The 15,244-nt window shown below is 43.6% G+C and overlaps 1 protein-coding gene across 1 annotated transcript; it reads left to right on the top strand.

The window, feature by feature from the left end:
- The first annotated feature begins 257 nt into the window (after positions 1-257).
- On the top strand, positions 258-6,794 carry LOC105040581 (uncharacterized). The gene is given in 8 exon segments (XM_010917170.4): positions 258-485; positions 607-678; positions 782-952; positions 1,194-1,364; positions 1,450-1,659; positions 5,529-5,611; positions 5,866-6,283; positions 6,286-6,794. Coding segments are annotated over 8 exon segments (1,434 nt in total). The 5' UTR covers positions 258-397; the 3' UTR covers positions 6,507-6,794.
- The last annotated feature ends 8,450 nt before the right edge of the window (positions 6,795-15,244 follow it).

The raw sequence follows: 15,244 nt of genomic DNA, 5'->3' as shown, positions 1-15,244 counted from the left end.
AATTCTGCTAAGATCATATTGTAAATCCTATTTTTCACATGGAATCTTGACAATTTTATCCTTAAAATTACTTATCTTTTCTCAGAAAGAATTAAAAAAAAAGGAAAGAAAAGAAAAGAAAAAAAACCTTTAGAGCTCTAAAGACGGTATAAAGGCCACTTCTACGCTGAAACCGTAACTGCATTCTCTACCGTCCGTTAGTCCATCCACAGCGCTACTCCATCCCCAGCAACCCGACTGTGGGGCTTTACCAAAGAACCTCAGTTTGTCATCGATTCGCTCCCGTTCGCAGCGTCACCCCGCGCTAAAACCCTCTTTACAGCAATATAATAGAAAGGAAAGGGATCCCTCTCCTGGATGCCCTTTCTTCTGCCCATAGAAGAAAGAGGAAAGCGCCATGAAAAGATCCCTCCTCCTCCTCCTCCTCCTCTTCCTCTCTCTCTCCACCACCCTTCTCCCATTCACAGCTCAAGCTTCTCCCACAGGTACTCTTAAAAAAAATAAACCCACTTTCTCTCTCCTTTTCACATCACCGCCCATTCTCTTTCTTCCCCTCTTTTATTTCTAAGTAAACCTAAAATGCCTTACTGGCTTGTTATTTTCCAGTGGGAGCTATTGTCAGACACTTGTCTTCCGTTCTTAGATGGACGAGGGCTTCTCCCAAAACCCCCCAAAGCGGTCAGCTGAGATCAATTTCTTCATCCCGTTTGGTAAATTGTAGGTCATGTTTGATGGGTGCCGATGATCACTGAGTGTTGTGATACCCCATTTGATCTTGCAGCTGATGGAGATTTTCTGGCCTTTGAGAGCGGGTACTTCGTGGAGACCGTCGCGGACGGGGACAAACTTGGGGTGGTGCCGCACACCATTCGGGTCTCTCCGGAAGGGGAGCTCTTCGCTGTGGACTCCATCAATAATAACATCGTCCGGATCACCCCGCCGCTGTCCCAATGTATGCCTACAGAACTCCTGTTCTTTCCTGAATTCTGTGAACTCTTTTTTTTTTTTTTTTGGATCATTGGCCGTGAGTTCTTTCTTTCATACATTTGTGATGGATGCATTTTATTTTAATCTGGGGGTCGTCCTACCAAATATAACTGCTTGAGCTAATAAAATATGCGACCGAGTTGTTCGTGTCCTTTTTTAGTGAGATATTGCTATATATAGTGAGGGCTGACGGAAGAGCATTACAGACAGCAGGGCAAGACTAGTTGCTGGGTCATTTCAGGGATACGCAGGGCATGTAGATGGGAAACCGAGCGATGCTCGTTTTAATCATCCAAAAGGTGTCGCTATGGATGGCAAGGGAAATGTGTATGTTGCCGATTCCTCTAATTTGGCTATTCGGAAGATAGGGGAAGGAGGTGTGTCGCTCGGCACTGCATAAAATTTGGTGATGATGGCCTGGCATGTCATGGGGTGTTATTGATTTGAGATATTTCCTTGCAGGAGTGACAACTATTGCTGGAGGGAAATCAAATGTGGCTGGATATAGAGATGGACCTAGCGAGGATGCTAAGTTCTCTACTGATTTTGATGTGGTTTATGTTGGAAAGACCTGTTCTCTATTGGTTGTCGACAGAGGCAATGCTGCTCTTCGTCAAATTTCTCTTCAGCAGGAAGACTGTGATTACCAGTATAGCTCCATTTCACCTTCAGGTTTGAACTGAATTCTACCTGAAATGTTGTCGCTTTCCTCCTTTTGTTTCACTTGCGGTCATTTTCACATGCATTCACTGGGATAACTGTCACCTTTCAGTGAAATTTGGATGGTCAATTATTTGTGTTTCCCCTTCTCTTTTGGCAAATGTTTACTGTCTGTTCAATGAGCTAGATTATTACTAACATCGTCTCAGAGGTGTAAAAGAATTCTGTTTATTGGGAATTCTAAGATTTTCACCTTGTATGTCACGCTTCTCTTGTGCAGTGGGTGGTCATTGGCAAATTGTAGGAATTTGTCACTAGGATAAATGCCTACTGGAGGATGTTCCTATGGTTTACTGGATTATACCTTCATGAATCCCATTTAAATGGAATGAGGCTTGTGGCTTTGTTGGTTGTTATAATGTTAAATCAATGACATGGATAAGCTGAAATATTTTGCACTTTCACTTTTGAAATGTTTCTTCATTTCATTGGAGTTTCTTTCCTAGCTATCCATTCGTAGCTTTCACCCACTAGATCTTTGTTGTTTGGGCAACACAGGCTCCATAAATTATACATACTTGCTCCATCTGTCTACCAAGCTATCATCCTTTAGTGGTTATGCAGGTCACTCTTTTTCCTTTGTGGGGTGGGGGTCGGGAGGAGAAGTTTATCATTTTTACTGTTTTGCAAGTTTTTCCTGGACGAATGCCTTTGGGTGTTTTGTCTTTAAATGTTGGAAGATGCCTTTGTTTTGTCATCTTGTCTCTTGTGTGTTCTTCTCATTCTTGCTCATCTTCTTTTTTTGTGGCAAAAGATCAGGAAGGAGCCAGTAGAGAAAGGAAAGCCTAGGAACCATAAGATTTGTGAAACAGTATGAGAATTACTTGGGTTTAGCTATAAGATTTGGAAATCAAACAACACATAGCATGGGCATCCATCATTCTTCCCATGATAGCATAATACTAAAATCATGTTTCAACTGAACTAGATATCCTAAAGCTGAGTTAACCAGTCAGAGCCAAGATCAAGGAACAAGAAGTCTGTGGTGAGTTTGGCAAGAATTTTTTATTCACTTATTTTTACTTTGAAGCATGTTAGTTTTGAACCACACCCATTCAATTCATATGGATGTGCCACAAATTGATCAGTAACCACATTCTGTTTTCTGTCATGTTCTTTGGTGGAAGGGCCTTGGAAAGGGTCAGGAAAGCCTAAGCTAGCACAAGTGGATGTCATAAGAAACAAAGTGAAAACAATTGCATCAATTGTTTAACACTGATGATGCTCTAAACAAGAATGGCTGATGGATAAGGATTTCTAGAGCTGATCTCAAATAGTTAGAAAAAGGTTTTCTGGTTATAGTTATGTTTTGTTAAAGTTGTTATGATCTATTTATTCCATGATTGGTGATGTTATTATGTACCCTCCGAAAAGGGTGCATGATTAGGTCATATGCTAGTTGGACAATAGAATTCTCAAGGAAGGCATGCACAAGATGTGTCCTTACGTTCAAACTTACTAAGAATGAATGAGTCAAACTGGGAATATCCAGAAGAGAGAGAAGGATATGTGTTGTTCAGCCCGAGTTGGACAAGCCCACAAATGAGAGTCCTAGAGATTCTTTACTATGGAGTATGCAACTCTTATGAAGGAAAATGAATTCTGTACAAGGATGACACGCTTTGCCAGTTAACATGTGGTTGACACCCTGCATCTAGTGCAAAGAGATTCCTCATTCAAAATTCTTGGGAGGCATGCTGGGTTTCATATGAATAATTTGCTGTTCACATTTAGGGCATGGTTCAGCAGGTTAGATTTGGTTGTGGAAAAATTGTACAGTTTAGGAGAAGCTTAGGCTTGATTTAGTAATAGTTTTGACATGTAAAGGTGCTATTAGCTAGTGGATTGGCTTACAAGTGTTCAGGCTTGGTTTGGGCCTGGATGGTCATGATTCAGGAATTTTCTACAAGCTTGTGGGATGAACCATATCTTTTCTGTCCTTACAATCTATGCTCAGTGCTATGTTCCTAGTCCCTTGGGTTCTGCTATTTATTCAGGACCCTCGAGCTGTCATAATGGCAACTAACAATGCATGTCCACCTGTTACTCAGTCTGATGTCTCTAACAAGAAAACAATCAGGTAACCATCTAAGTCACATTCCCTGCTCATCTAGATACCCTTCTGGCAAAACACCTAGAGAAACATATCAGGAATTTTCTAGAAAAATGTGTCATGATTGGAACCAACAAGATTCATGCCCAATGATGTAGAGAAACCAGTAAAATGAACAACTTTGGAAAGAAATAGAAGAAGCCATTTGCCTCTTTTTGCCTTTTTTTAAAGGGTGTCTCAATTTCCCTCCATCCATACCTCAGCAATACCAAAAGCACTCGAAGAGTCTTTTCTTCTTTCTAGTCACTGAGTAACTCGAGCCTTCAAGGGATTTCCTTTTCTGATTATTGGCAACAACAAGTACATGTTCAAATGGTTCCCTTATTACCTAATTTGAAGCATGGAGCATTTATACTGAGTGGTAATGAAACCTCTTACAGGTTAAGAAAGGAGAAAAAAGAAAAGCACTACTTCTGTTTGTATCATTCATTTTTTAGATCATCATAGAAAGTTGAGGATTCGTGAGGATGTGGTCATTGTTGAACATGCTTTGGTCTGGTTAAGACATTTAATAGTTGAATTTTAAAATGAGCAACTTCATCTCAGAAGCAGATACAGAGACTTCATCTTAGAGAGAGAGAGAGAGAGGGAGAGAGAGTATATGTTACCCCATTAACTTCTTTTACAGCATCCATGTTGCAAAGTTGTTGCATGCTTATGCATGCTTCTGTAATATGCGCTCTGTATTGTTTTTGGCAGTAGACAGTTTCTTTATGTATGAACTTTTAGCAAGCAGATGAATATAATATAATCACATGGTTCGATGTTAATTTTGCTACCATAAATGAGTTGCTTTAATGCCACTTGTATTTTCATGCTTAATTTGATACCATGAGCATACTTGCTGTTGAAAAGTAAGGAAGACAGTATTTTCACCGTAACCTATACAATGCAGTGTTACTCGCTGTGGAAAAGAACTCAATATTTTCACCATAACCTATAAAGCACAGTTCTGCTATATCTTTTCCTGTAAATATGCCACAACTTGAGAAGTTTTGCTGCTAAGTTTGACGCAGACGAGAATTTCATTTTTACTCCTGACCAATATCTGTATGCAATTTGTCTGGTTTATTAACTGCAGCTATTGATTTTTGTATTATGTCCAAATCTGGTTCATAGGACATACAAGTGTAATGAAAAATGGCTGCAATTCTCTAATATTCCATTTGGCTTGTTGTACCATCATCAAGCTTTATGTAACCAAGTTTTCATCTTAGGAGATGAAATATGGAAGTGCATCTGACTTTGGCGGAAAGATTTTTGCAAGGTTCAATAACCTTGTGCTGCCCCATACCACTACTGCTAATTCATAGTTTCCAGTGTCAACCAAGAAGCCTAAATTCTATATTGTTTTTACAGTTTTGAGTACAATGGTCCCAAAATACATCCAACAAACATCTGTTATGTAAATTAGAGAGGCATAAAGTTACTGACATGAAATGCCTACTGAAACATGCCTGATGTTTCCAGTGAATTCTAAAAGGTTTTTAGGTTCATCAGTACATAATTAATTTACTTATGCAATCAGGTAAAGACCTTGTGTGTGTCAAATCATCAGGGGCTAGCTTTAAATTTCAGTGTCATAGAAACATCAGGTTCTCAACCTATAAGGATATAACCTTTGTTACATTTTTCTACCCTGGCCCAAAATTCTTTGAAACTTATTTTCGCATCCTAATTTATATGTTGCCTGTGTCCTTTTTTGCAGATATTGCTATGGTCATTGGTGCAGTATTGGCAGGATATGTTTCATGCTTGCTGCAGCATGGATTTGGTGTTATCTTCCAGAAGGTAGTATGTCACACACCACTCCGTTTAACCAAATGCAGTAAGTGCTTTTCTAGTACAAGAATAATTATGTTTCCATGGTCCGTGTTCAGCCATCAGTTAAGGAGATTATTTCTAATCCATTCCTGCCATTTGGTAACCAGATACTTGGAACCAGATAGACAAATTCCTATGCTATTTTAAATTTTCTTTATTTTTTTTTTAATGAATTGTTATTTGCGCCACTTGACAATCAATCTGGTGATGTGATTATCCAGAAGCAAGCATCAAATCAGATTGAACAGCAAGATAGCACCATTGTGGAGAAACCTGCTTTGATTGTAGAAAGCTTGAAAGAGGAACAGATTGCTGGATGGCCATCCTTTGGAAGACTTATTTCTGACCTATTTAAATTTGGTATTGAAGCAATTGGTACTTTGCTTCTCAACCTCATTCCACTCAGTGTCAGACGTGGCAGAGCCAAGGCAGGCCGTACTCCCCTTAAAGATAGTCTTGTAATGCCTGAGGACAAACCAGAGCCACCCCTGGTGCAGAAGCAAAAGGGCCCTTCACCTATGTTAGAGACTCTGCATGCCCCGAATGTCATTGGTGATTCACCACCTAAGCCCCAGAAGAGCAGCAAACCACCAAAATTCAAGGATCCCTCTAGCAAGCATAGGTCCTCAAAGAGGCAAGACTTGCAGAATTCTATGGTTCAGGAGAGTCTCCTCAGCTTAGCTCAAAGAGCCAAAAAGATCGGGTCCGGCACCGTCACCGTGACAAGACTGGAGAGGTTTTTGGAGCTGTGGGTCCAGAGCCAAAATCAGTTGAGATGAAGTCAGCGGACTACGGTGAACCAAAGTTTGATCATTACAACATCAGGAGCAAGTATGCTTCGGACAATGCCTACCGCTACTGAATGATGTTATTATTGGCATGTCACTGGCATCCCGCAATTACTTGTCTTGCTCCATATTCTCTTTACTAATATACAGTGGGTATATCCAGTGTAGTTCAGAAATGTCATGGCCATGGCCATGCTTTTATCCTTTTCTGTGTTTTTGTTTTCTCCTCCTCCCATGAAGATACTGTTGGTTGAACTGGTTGTTTGGAAGAGGTTCTATGAAATGATGTGTAGCCCTTGTATGTTGTAGTTTTTGGATTCCCGTATTTTCTGGGAACACTGATAAATCAAGCAATTTGCTCATGAATCTGTCGGACATGTTGCCCCAATTATTTGCATTAGATAAACTATTTGTCGGACCAGGAACCAAAAGTTAGTCATATAGCATACCATTTCACATGTTATTTAGACTTCATCTTCTCGGCTATGTGAAAGAGAACAAGCCTTATTTGAAGTCTCAATCTCAATGTCAAAAGGCTTCATTGACAGATAATAAGAATATCAGTTTTCCGGTCCTCCATTTCCATGTCCAAAGTGGGTTATATCTTCCAGCGGGTTCTACGGTTAGAGCCTCGGCGATATAGTTGCTTGTGTAATGTATCGGGTTGGTGGGAGCTATTTGCATCTCTAATATTTATAAAGAAAGGTCACTAGTTGCACACTTTTCTGCTGATAGACTTCAGTTTAGTCACTGTTTCATAAGCCTCTGCAATGTCAAGTTAGAAGCTCGCTAAAGAGTCAAATGGCCAATTTGTTGTGTCCGCTAATCCTAGTGCAGTGAGGAGATACTGGTATTCATCTCCATCTGGCACCACCTTCAGGCATTCCATTTCGCCGAATGTAACACCTCGTAGCATCTTTTCTTCCTTCCAATTACTTTTCTGAAGGGCAAAAATGATCACGAAATGTGCTACCATTTGAATATAATGATTGTCGGAAAATGTTATTTGAAACCTCCTCTTTTGTACACGTCTTCTGAACTCCAGAGTGGTTTTTGCATGCACTTGGGTAATAACAGGGCTGATGCATAAATAAGTAGACGCAAAGCTTTCATGCATACAACCGCGGGAAACTCTGGAAGAAACATAAAAATCTCAGGAGTGTCATGATACATCTCAATCTCGTTTGTTGAGGTGCTTTTAGCTGCCACTGGTGTCTTTGCCCCTTCTATGCATACAGAAGCTTGGTTTACATAATATGCGGCTCGAATCACTCGATAGGAATACAATATGGAACCTTTGATCTTTAATTTGCAATAACACTAGAGTATGGTTCTCTTCTTTAAATTACCAGCCCAAACCTATCGTCCTGCTTAAGGGAGTCCCCAGCTGAACAACTAAACCATAAGTCTTACGAATCCCTTCGTTTTCAGTAGTCTATACTCCATCCTGCACGACAAAAAATTGGCAAATTCCAAGAGAATTTGCCATTGAAATATTATGGTTGCCATTCCATCCCTCCATTTCTTGCACTTGTTACATCCTTTATTTTCTTGTTCCCACTTTATTGCAGGACATTCAGACGAAAATTTTACGGATCGACACTCAAAATATCCTCATGTTCTTTCGTAGTGGGTTTTTCTTTTTATTTTTTTTTTAATTAAATTTGTATGTTTACCCCATCTTGCCAGAAGGAAAAAAAATATATATATTGTACATCTCTGTTCCTCCTTTTGGCGCCCAACGGTCTAATCCTCTCGCTGTCGGAAGAAGTTTATAAAGAGGGGTAGAGGGCGGAAAATGACATGAGATAGAAATTCGCCCTCTTGCCTATCAGTTTAGCGAGGTGATAAGGCACGACTCTCACCGCCCGACCCAAACTCCCAACCTTTTCCCACCGGTAAACCTCCGTCGCCCCAATATCCCGTCACGGTAGGAGCAGCAAGAAGCCCCAAAATCCACTGCTAAACCTCTGTTTGCCGGATCAATAGAAGACATACGAAGCTTGTGGATGGGGAATAATGAGTAATTTAATATTCAATTAAGGATCTGTAAGTAGTTTTCCAGACATCTAACTTCTCTATATAAACTGAAGTCGGCAGCGCATGAAGCTAGGAGGTTAGAAGCTAATAAATAACTTAATCTTCAAGCAAGGGGCCATAAGTAATTTACTTGAAAAAAAAAATATACTATGAAATTAGTAACTATTTCCTACAAGTCATAAAGCTTGTAAACTAATGACTTATAAGTAATTTGGGATTTATTTGAGAATCTATATGTTACTTTCGTGGACGAGTTCCATTCAAGCTCACTCAGACAATCTCGTCTTGGAAGTTTGCCGATTTCATAGAAAGTTAGCATTCAACAAGCAACTAACGAAATAATTCTTTTTGAGATTTTATTAGTGCTTTAAAAGATATTTTAATCTTTTTATTATTTATTTATTTCTGATCGTTAGATTAAATATGGATCATTCAGATTTCAACTAATTAAAGTATCTATGTGCATGGCTAGTGTAGTAAATATTTAAATATTAAAACTAATTCATACTATAATTAAATTAAATTTTTTTCTCAAAAAGTTCTCGTCATGAGCCATAAAGGCAGAAGAACCATGGGTGGGGTGGTGGTGGCATGGAGAAGCCCCTGGCCAAGGGAAACCGCAAGTGCACGTGGGACTGAGGCCCACAGACATTATCGACATCGAGGGGGGGTGCGGCAACTGTCGGTGTGTGGGGCTAGGTGGGGGGAAGTGCAGAAGCTATGGGCGTCAAAGAGCGAGGCTTGAGGTGGAGTTTAGGGGTGGGGGGGAGCGGGGGGAGGGGTTTGGTGTAGAAGCCATTTGCATTGGAGAGAGGGGTTGGAGAGGGATAGAAACCGCGAGCATGGGCGGAGTGGGGTGGGGGTTGCAGAAGCCATAGGTGTCAAAGAGGGGGGCCTAAGGTGGGGGTTGTGGGGGTGGGGGGTGGCGCAGAAGCCGCAGGCACCAAAGAGAGGGGTGGGAACCATGGGTGCAAGCGGGGCTGGTGGGATGTGTGGGGGCGCCGAAGCCATCGATGTCAAGATGTGTGGTGGGGGAATCGCGGGCGCTGGAGGGGTGGGGGACATGAGGGCAGAGGAGCCGTGGACAAGCCCAAGGGGGATAGAGGAGGCACGGGTGGTGCCAGAGGAGAAGGGGTGGCGGGCGCAAAAAAGCCCGAGCAGAAAGAAAAAGAAGAAAGAAAGAAAAAAATATTTAAATATTATTTTTTAATAAAAATAAAATATATAAAAATAATAATATAAAATATTTTAAATATTTTTTATAATAAAATATTATAAAAAAAATATCATAGCAAAATTCATCTTTTCAACATTCTCAATCTATAGATTTTGCCTAGAACACCATCGGGCCGACCCTTTCCTTGCTCCTCTCCAGGCCACCCAATTGCATCCCTTCGAGGCAAGCTGATTGCCTTTCCCATCTTCTAATCTCTACCTTCAATCCAAAATTCTCTCCGCGTCTCTAATCTGCACAAGTCTTCCATTTCTTGAGTCCCCCTAGTCTATTTACCATGAATTTTAGAAAATGATATTTTATGTTGAAGCTTGCACATGCACATTGTTGTTAAAAAATTGGTCCGGGTTAACTCTATCATTTGATATGAAGCTTTTAGCTTAGACTACCATAAGTTGCAAAAGTGTCTTTTCTTTCCTTTTTTTTTTTCGTTTTTTTTTTTTTTTTTTTTTTTTTTGAGATAGATGGAGAGCAATCATATAAAACCATTAGTCAGTTGCGAAAGTTGATGAAAAAAAGGGACCCTGATTAGAAAAAAAGGGTTGTCTGTGGGACCTCTTGGAAATGGATATAAATTGGCTTCTTTTTACATCAATCCTTGAATTGTTGAAATAAGCTAATGAGAAAGTCATGATATTATTTTGTAAGGTGTACATAGTTTAAAAAAACGCCTCTTTTACATATGTGAATCCCATAAAAAGATTATGACTTAAGATGTGAGACAATACAACCAGTATCAAGCCTTATTATATTACATTCCACTATTTTTCCTTACTATAAAAATTCCCACCATGTAAAACTAGAAGAGCAAGGCCTATGATTTTATTCGAGTACAATACCTGGTTTCTCGAGAGGATAGGAAGTGGTTGGAAAAGTAAAAACCTTGACGAGTGCTTGCTGTTCTGATTTTTGCGTAAATCCAGATCAAACTCTTTCTGGAGTCTAATTTTTAGAGAGGATTAGTCTGGGATTTAAGGGAATAAGAATGGTCTTTGGTTTCAGTGCATGCTTGAACAGAGGTGAGAATGTAAAACAAATTGCAGTATGTCTTGATTATCAGATTTGAGATTTGATCTGGACTTAGCATAATTCAAAAGATGGTGCCGGTCAAGGAGAACGAAGAACAGAAAGAAAGAACACAGAGAAGGGAAATAAAGTGAAGAAAATTATGGGTTTGGAGAGAGTGTTCCCAGAAAAACTTCTCTCTTTTCTTGGATATGTATGAATGCATCCAGTCATCATCATCTGACATCTTCCCATTCTATCTATTGAATTGCAAATATTCAAAAATTACAGTTGCTTTCCATACTACTGACATAGTTTCTCCATTTTTTTCTAAAATGTTAGTCAGTCCGGGTGCAGAAAGTTCCACCAGAGCAGAATGAACTGATTGGAGGATCTGATACATTTGAAGGTAGACAAGCATGAGAGCTGTTGGGTGGATGTCTGGCCAGGACACCACCTCCCAAGATCTTTCCAGTACCATGCGATGCAGCAGAAAGAAAGAAGAAACAAAACAAAAGGAAAAACAATCAAAATACGTGGATCAGCCACAAAAGGGCTCGCCTCCACGGGGCATGCAAACTTCATTATGAAAAAAAAATTTTACAAGAGGAGATCTCACCCTTAACCCTTGTACACCCAATTCTCTCTCACCTGAAGTTCCCCTCACAAAAGCTCTCTCTCTCTTGGAGACCCCCCGAACACCTGAAGAGCCTGGCGACCGCTGTCCAGGAGCCTCCTGCTCATTCTCTCACAGCGCTCTCGCCCCTCTTTCTCTTCTCGGGTTCGTACGGCCTTCGTACGGCGAGAAACCTGAACCACACCTCCTCTGTTCGTCACAGTACCCTTTTAAAGGGTTAAACCGAGTTTAAACTTGATTAGAGAGGGATTAGGAGTCCTAAACAAAGCCAAAAAACCCCCTGAACCGTCGGATCAAGACCGCAATCTCTCTGGGCCGTCCGATCGCGCTCCGGTCCACGAAATAGTTTCGTGGACCGCAAGAAACGCGTGGGAAATGCCCAAGCGGTCCACAGGCCCCGCCGTGGACCGCCCGATCCACGGTGGACCGGGGCAAAGGGTCGCGGGCCTGGGTCGCGCGTCCCGCGGCCTGGTCGGGCCCTGGGCCTGGGTCGTGCGTCCCGCGCGCCACCGCCTGCGGCCGCGCCGCTGCCGCCCGCCGCCGGTCACCGGCGGTCCTCCACCGCCTCGATTCTCGTGCCAACTTCAAAAGCTCGTATCTCCTCCATCCGAGCTCCGTTTCTGGTGATTTTGATCTCGTTGGACTCCGTTTTTCGCCGCAAACCTCGCTGTGGGCTGAATCTCGAGGCATCAAATCCTAACAATCTTCACCTCGACTCGATATTCGGCCTCCTCCAAACTCCGAGAGCTTCTGAATCTCCTCGCCCCCATGCCCTGGGGCAATCGCCTGCTGATCATGGATGGGCAAACATGGGAGTCGAGCCAGGCTGCTCGATCCATCTCCGTCGTATGCTGTGCTCCTCCTGACCTGAGACCTGCTCGGGGCATCATCCTGCGGCAATAGGAATCTTACCTTGCGACGTCGCTTCTCGTCCTCCCGAGTCTCTTGTCTCGTGCCCGATCCGCCTCCTGGAGCTCCACCTCGCTCTGGGCTCCACCTGGCTCCCGATGCTCCACCTCGCACTGGGCTCCCTGCCAGGTAATAATGTCCTCTGCTCCCTTCTTCCCCTCCAGCACAATCCTATCGTCGCGTAGCACCCTCAGGATTCCTCCACCAGCTACCGTCCTGTAGCCTCTCGAATCCAGTCTGCTAAGTGAGATAAGATTCCACCTGAAATCGGGTATGTATCGGACCTCCCCCAATCTCCTCACTGCACCGTCATGTGTCCTCCAGCTGACCGTCCCAATGCCTCTGATCGCACAGCTCGATCCATCCGGCAGATATACAGTGCTCTCACTGTTCTCCAGAGAGTCAAACTGCTCCTCTCTGCAACACACATGATAGGGGCATGCAGAATCTAATATCCACTGCTGGGAAGAAGCAGATACCTCGTCAGATATCTCAAAGACATCTCCATCTAAATCACTGCCGGCCGTCGCTACAGCAGCCACCGTCCGATTTTTCAGTTGAGGACAATCTCTGGCTAGATGCCCCAACTCTTCACACCGGTAACACCTGGTTTTGCTCAAGTCCCTCCTGGACTTAGACCGCCCTGGTTGCGATCTTCTGTCGCTCCGTCTACTGCCTCCTGCACCTCCAAAAGCCACCAAAGTTGAGCTATCGACACCTGAGCTCGAAGTTGGGTTTTCTCTCCTGAGAACCTCGTTCTGGAGTATCGCCGCGGTGACCTCGTCCATCTTGACAGTGCTCTTCCCTACTAGAAGAGCAGTCACCAAGGACTCGTACGAAGAAGGAAGCGACGCCAGCAAAACCAGCGCCCTGGTCTTCTCCTCAACGTTCTCGCCAACGCTGAGAAGGTCGGTGAGGATCTTCTGGAAGTGGCTCAGATGCTCCTGCACGCTCTGTCCCTCAGTCATCCGCAGTTGGTAAAACTGCCTCCAGAGGAAAAGTGTGTTGGTGAGAGACTTCGCCATGTACAACTCCTCGAGCTTCGACCACAGCACCGTCGGGGAAGTCTCGCTTAGCACATGGATCACCACCTCATCCGCCAGGTACATGCGGATGGTACTCACCGCCTGCATCTGTAGCCGTTTCCAATCTCGCACCTCTATGGTGGTCGGCTTCTCATCGCACAAGAGAGCATCGATCAACCCCTGTTGGATGAGCACGTCCTTCACCCTTGCCTGCCACAAGGAGAAATTGCTCTTACCATCAAACTTGTTGATCTCCATCTTGATTGTTCCTGTTTTCTCCATCTTCAGTCTTGCTCACCACCACTGCAATCTGCGTCCTTGTACCGTCTTGCTCTGATACCACTTGTTGGGTGGATGTCTGTCCAGGACACCACCTCTCAAGATCTTTCCAGTACCACGCGATGCAGTAGGAAGAAAGAAGAAACAAAACAAAAGGAAAAACAATCAAAATACGTGGATCAGCCACAAAAGGGCTCGGCTCCACGGGGCATGCAAACTTCACTATGAAAAAGAAATTTTACAAGAGGAGACCTCACCCTTAACCCTTGTACACCCAATTCTCTCTCACCTGAAGTTCCCCTCACAAAAGCTCTCTCTCTCTTGGAGACCCCCCGAACCCCTGAAGAGCCTGACGACCGCTGTCCAGGAGCCTCCTGCTCCTTCTCTCACAGCGCTCTCGCCCCTCTCTCTCTTCTCGGGTTCGTACGGCCTTCGTACGGCGAGAAACCTGAACCGCACTCCCCTCTGTTTCGTCTCAGGCCTTTTTAAAGGCTTAAACCGAGTTTAAACTTGATTAGAGAGGGATTAGGAGTCCTAAACAAAGCCAAAAAACCCCCTGAACCGTCGGATCAAGACCGCAATCTCTCTGGGCCGTCCGATCGCGTTTCGGTCCACGAAATACTTTCGTGGACCGCGAGAAATGCGTGGGAAATGCCCACGCGGTCCACAGGCCCCGCCGTGGACCGCCCAGTCCACGGTGGACCGGGGCAAAGGGTCGCGGGCCTGGGTCGCGCGTCCTGCGCGGGCCTGGGTCGTGCGTCCCGCATGGGCCTGGGCCTGGGTCGCGCGTCCCGCGCGCCACCGCCTCGGCCGTGCCGCTGCCGCCGCCGCCCGCCGCCGGTCACCGACGGTCCTCCGCCGCCTCGATTTTCGTGCCGACTTCAAAAGCTCGTATCTCCTCCATCCGAGCTCCGTTTCAGGTGATCTTGATCTCGTTGGACTCCGTTTTTCGCCGCGAACCTCGCTGTGGGCTCAATGTGGGCTGAATCTCGAGACGTCAAATCCTAACAAGAGCAAATATTATCACTGCGATGGCATACATATTCATATCATTATCACGGAATTTTTCAAGCTTAAGGTCAAGGTGGATTTGGGAACTTATAAATCATGGGTACTTTCTCTTGTTGGCACGATCATGTGAATTTTCTTGGCTGTTTCGATGTACACGGTTTCACTGCAGCTAAAGGAAGGGACCTACTAGCAATAATTTCCACATCTGATTGCTAACACGGAAGACCTGAGAAGAAGCCTCAATTGTTAATATGGGGTGGAAGGCGAGATAGTGGCCATCTTACGCTAGATTCTAATGGCCATTGCTAATACCTCCAGTTGTGGTCCTGACTACGGTGAGAACATTAGTCATGGGAATGCAAGATTTTGGTGTTCAGGGTTGGCTGAGTGGGGTCGTTAAGACTGGCTTAGATTGATCCGTTTGATACGTTTTTGTTTTGCTTCCTCGGTAAGCTCTTTCAATTAATTCTTTCTTCTTGGATGGTGGTGGTTTGCTCGGTAGTTTCGGTAGGTGACCTTTCAAATTGGTAGAAAAAGAGCAAGAGCAGAGTGACAGACGTGTAATTTGCTTGTCCAAGCCAATAAATAAATAAATAAATAAATAAATAAAGAGGATGCCTTGGAAAAAGATGGGGTTGCACTGAAGTCCAATGCAACCATCATTCCAAGTCA

This window comes from Elaeis guineensis, chromosome 3 (assembly GCF_000442705.2).
Source record: "Elaeis guineensis isolate ETL-2024a chromosome 3, EG11, whole genome shotgun sequence".
NCBI lineage: Eukaryota > Viridiplantae > Streptophyta > Magnoliopsida > Arecales > Arecaceae > Elaeis > Elaeis guineensis.
Note: the sequence above shows the minus strand (reverse complement) of the source record. Positions and strands in the feature narration are given on the sequence as shown.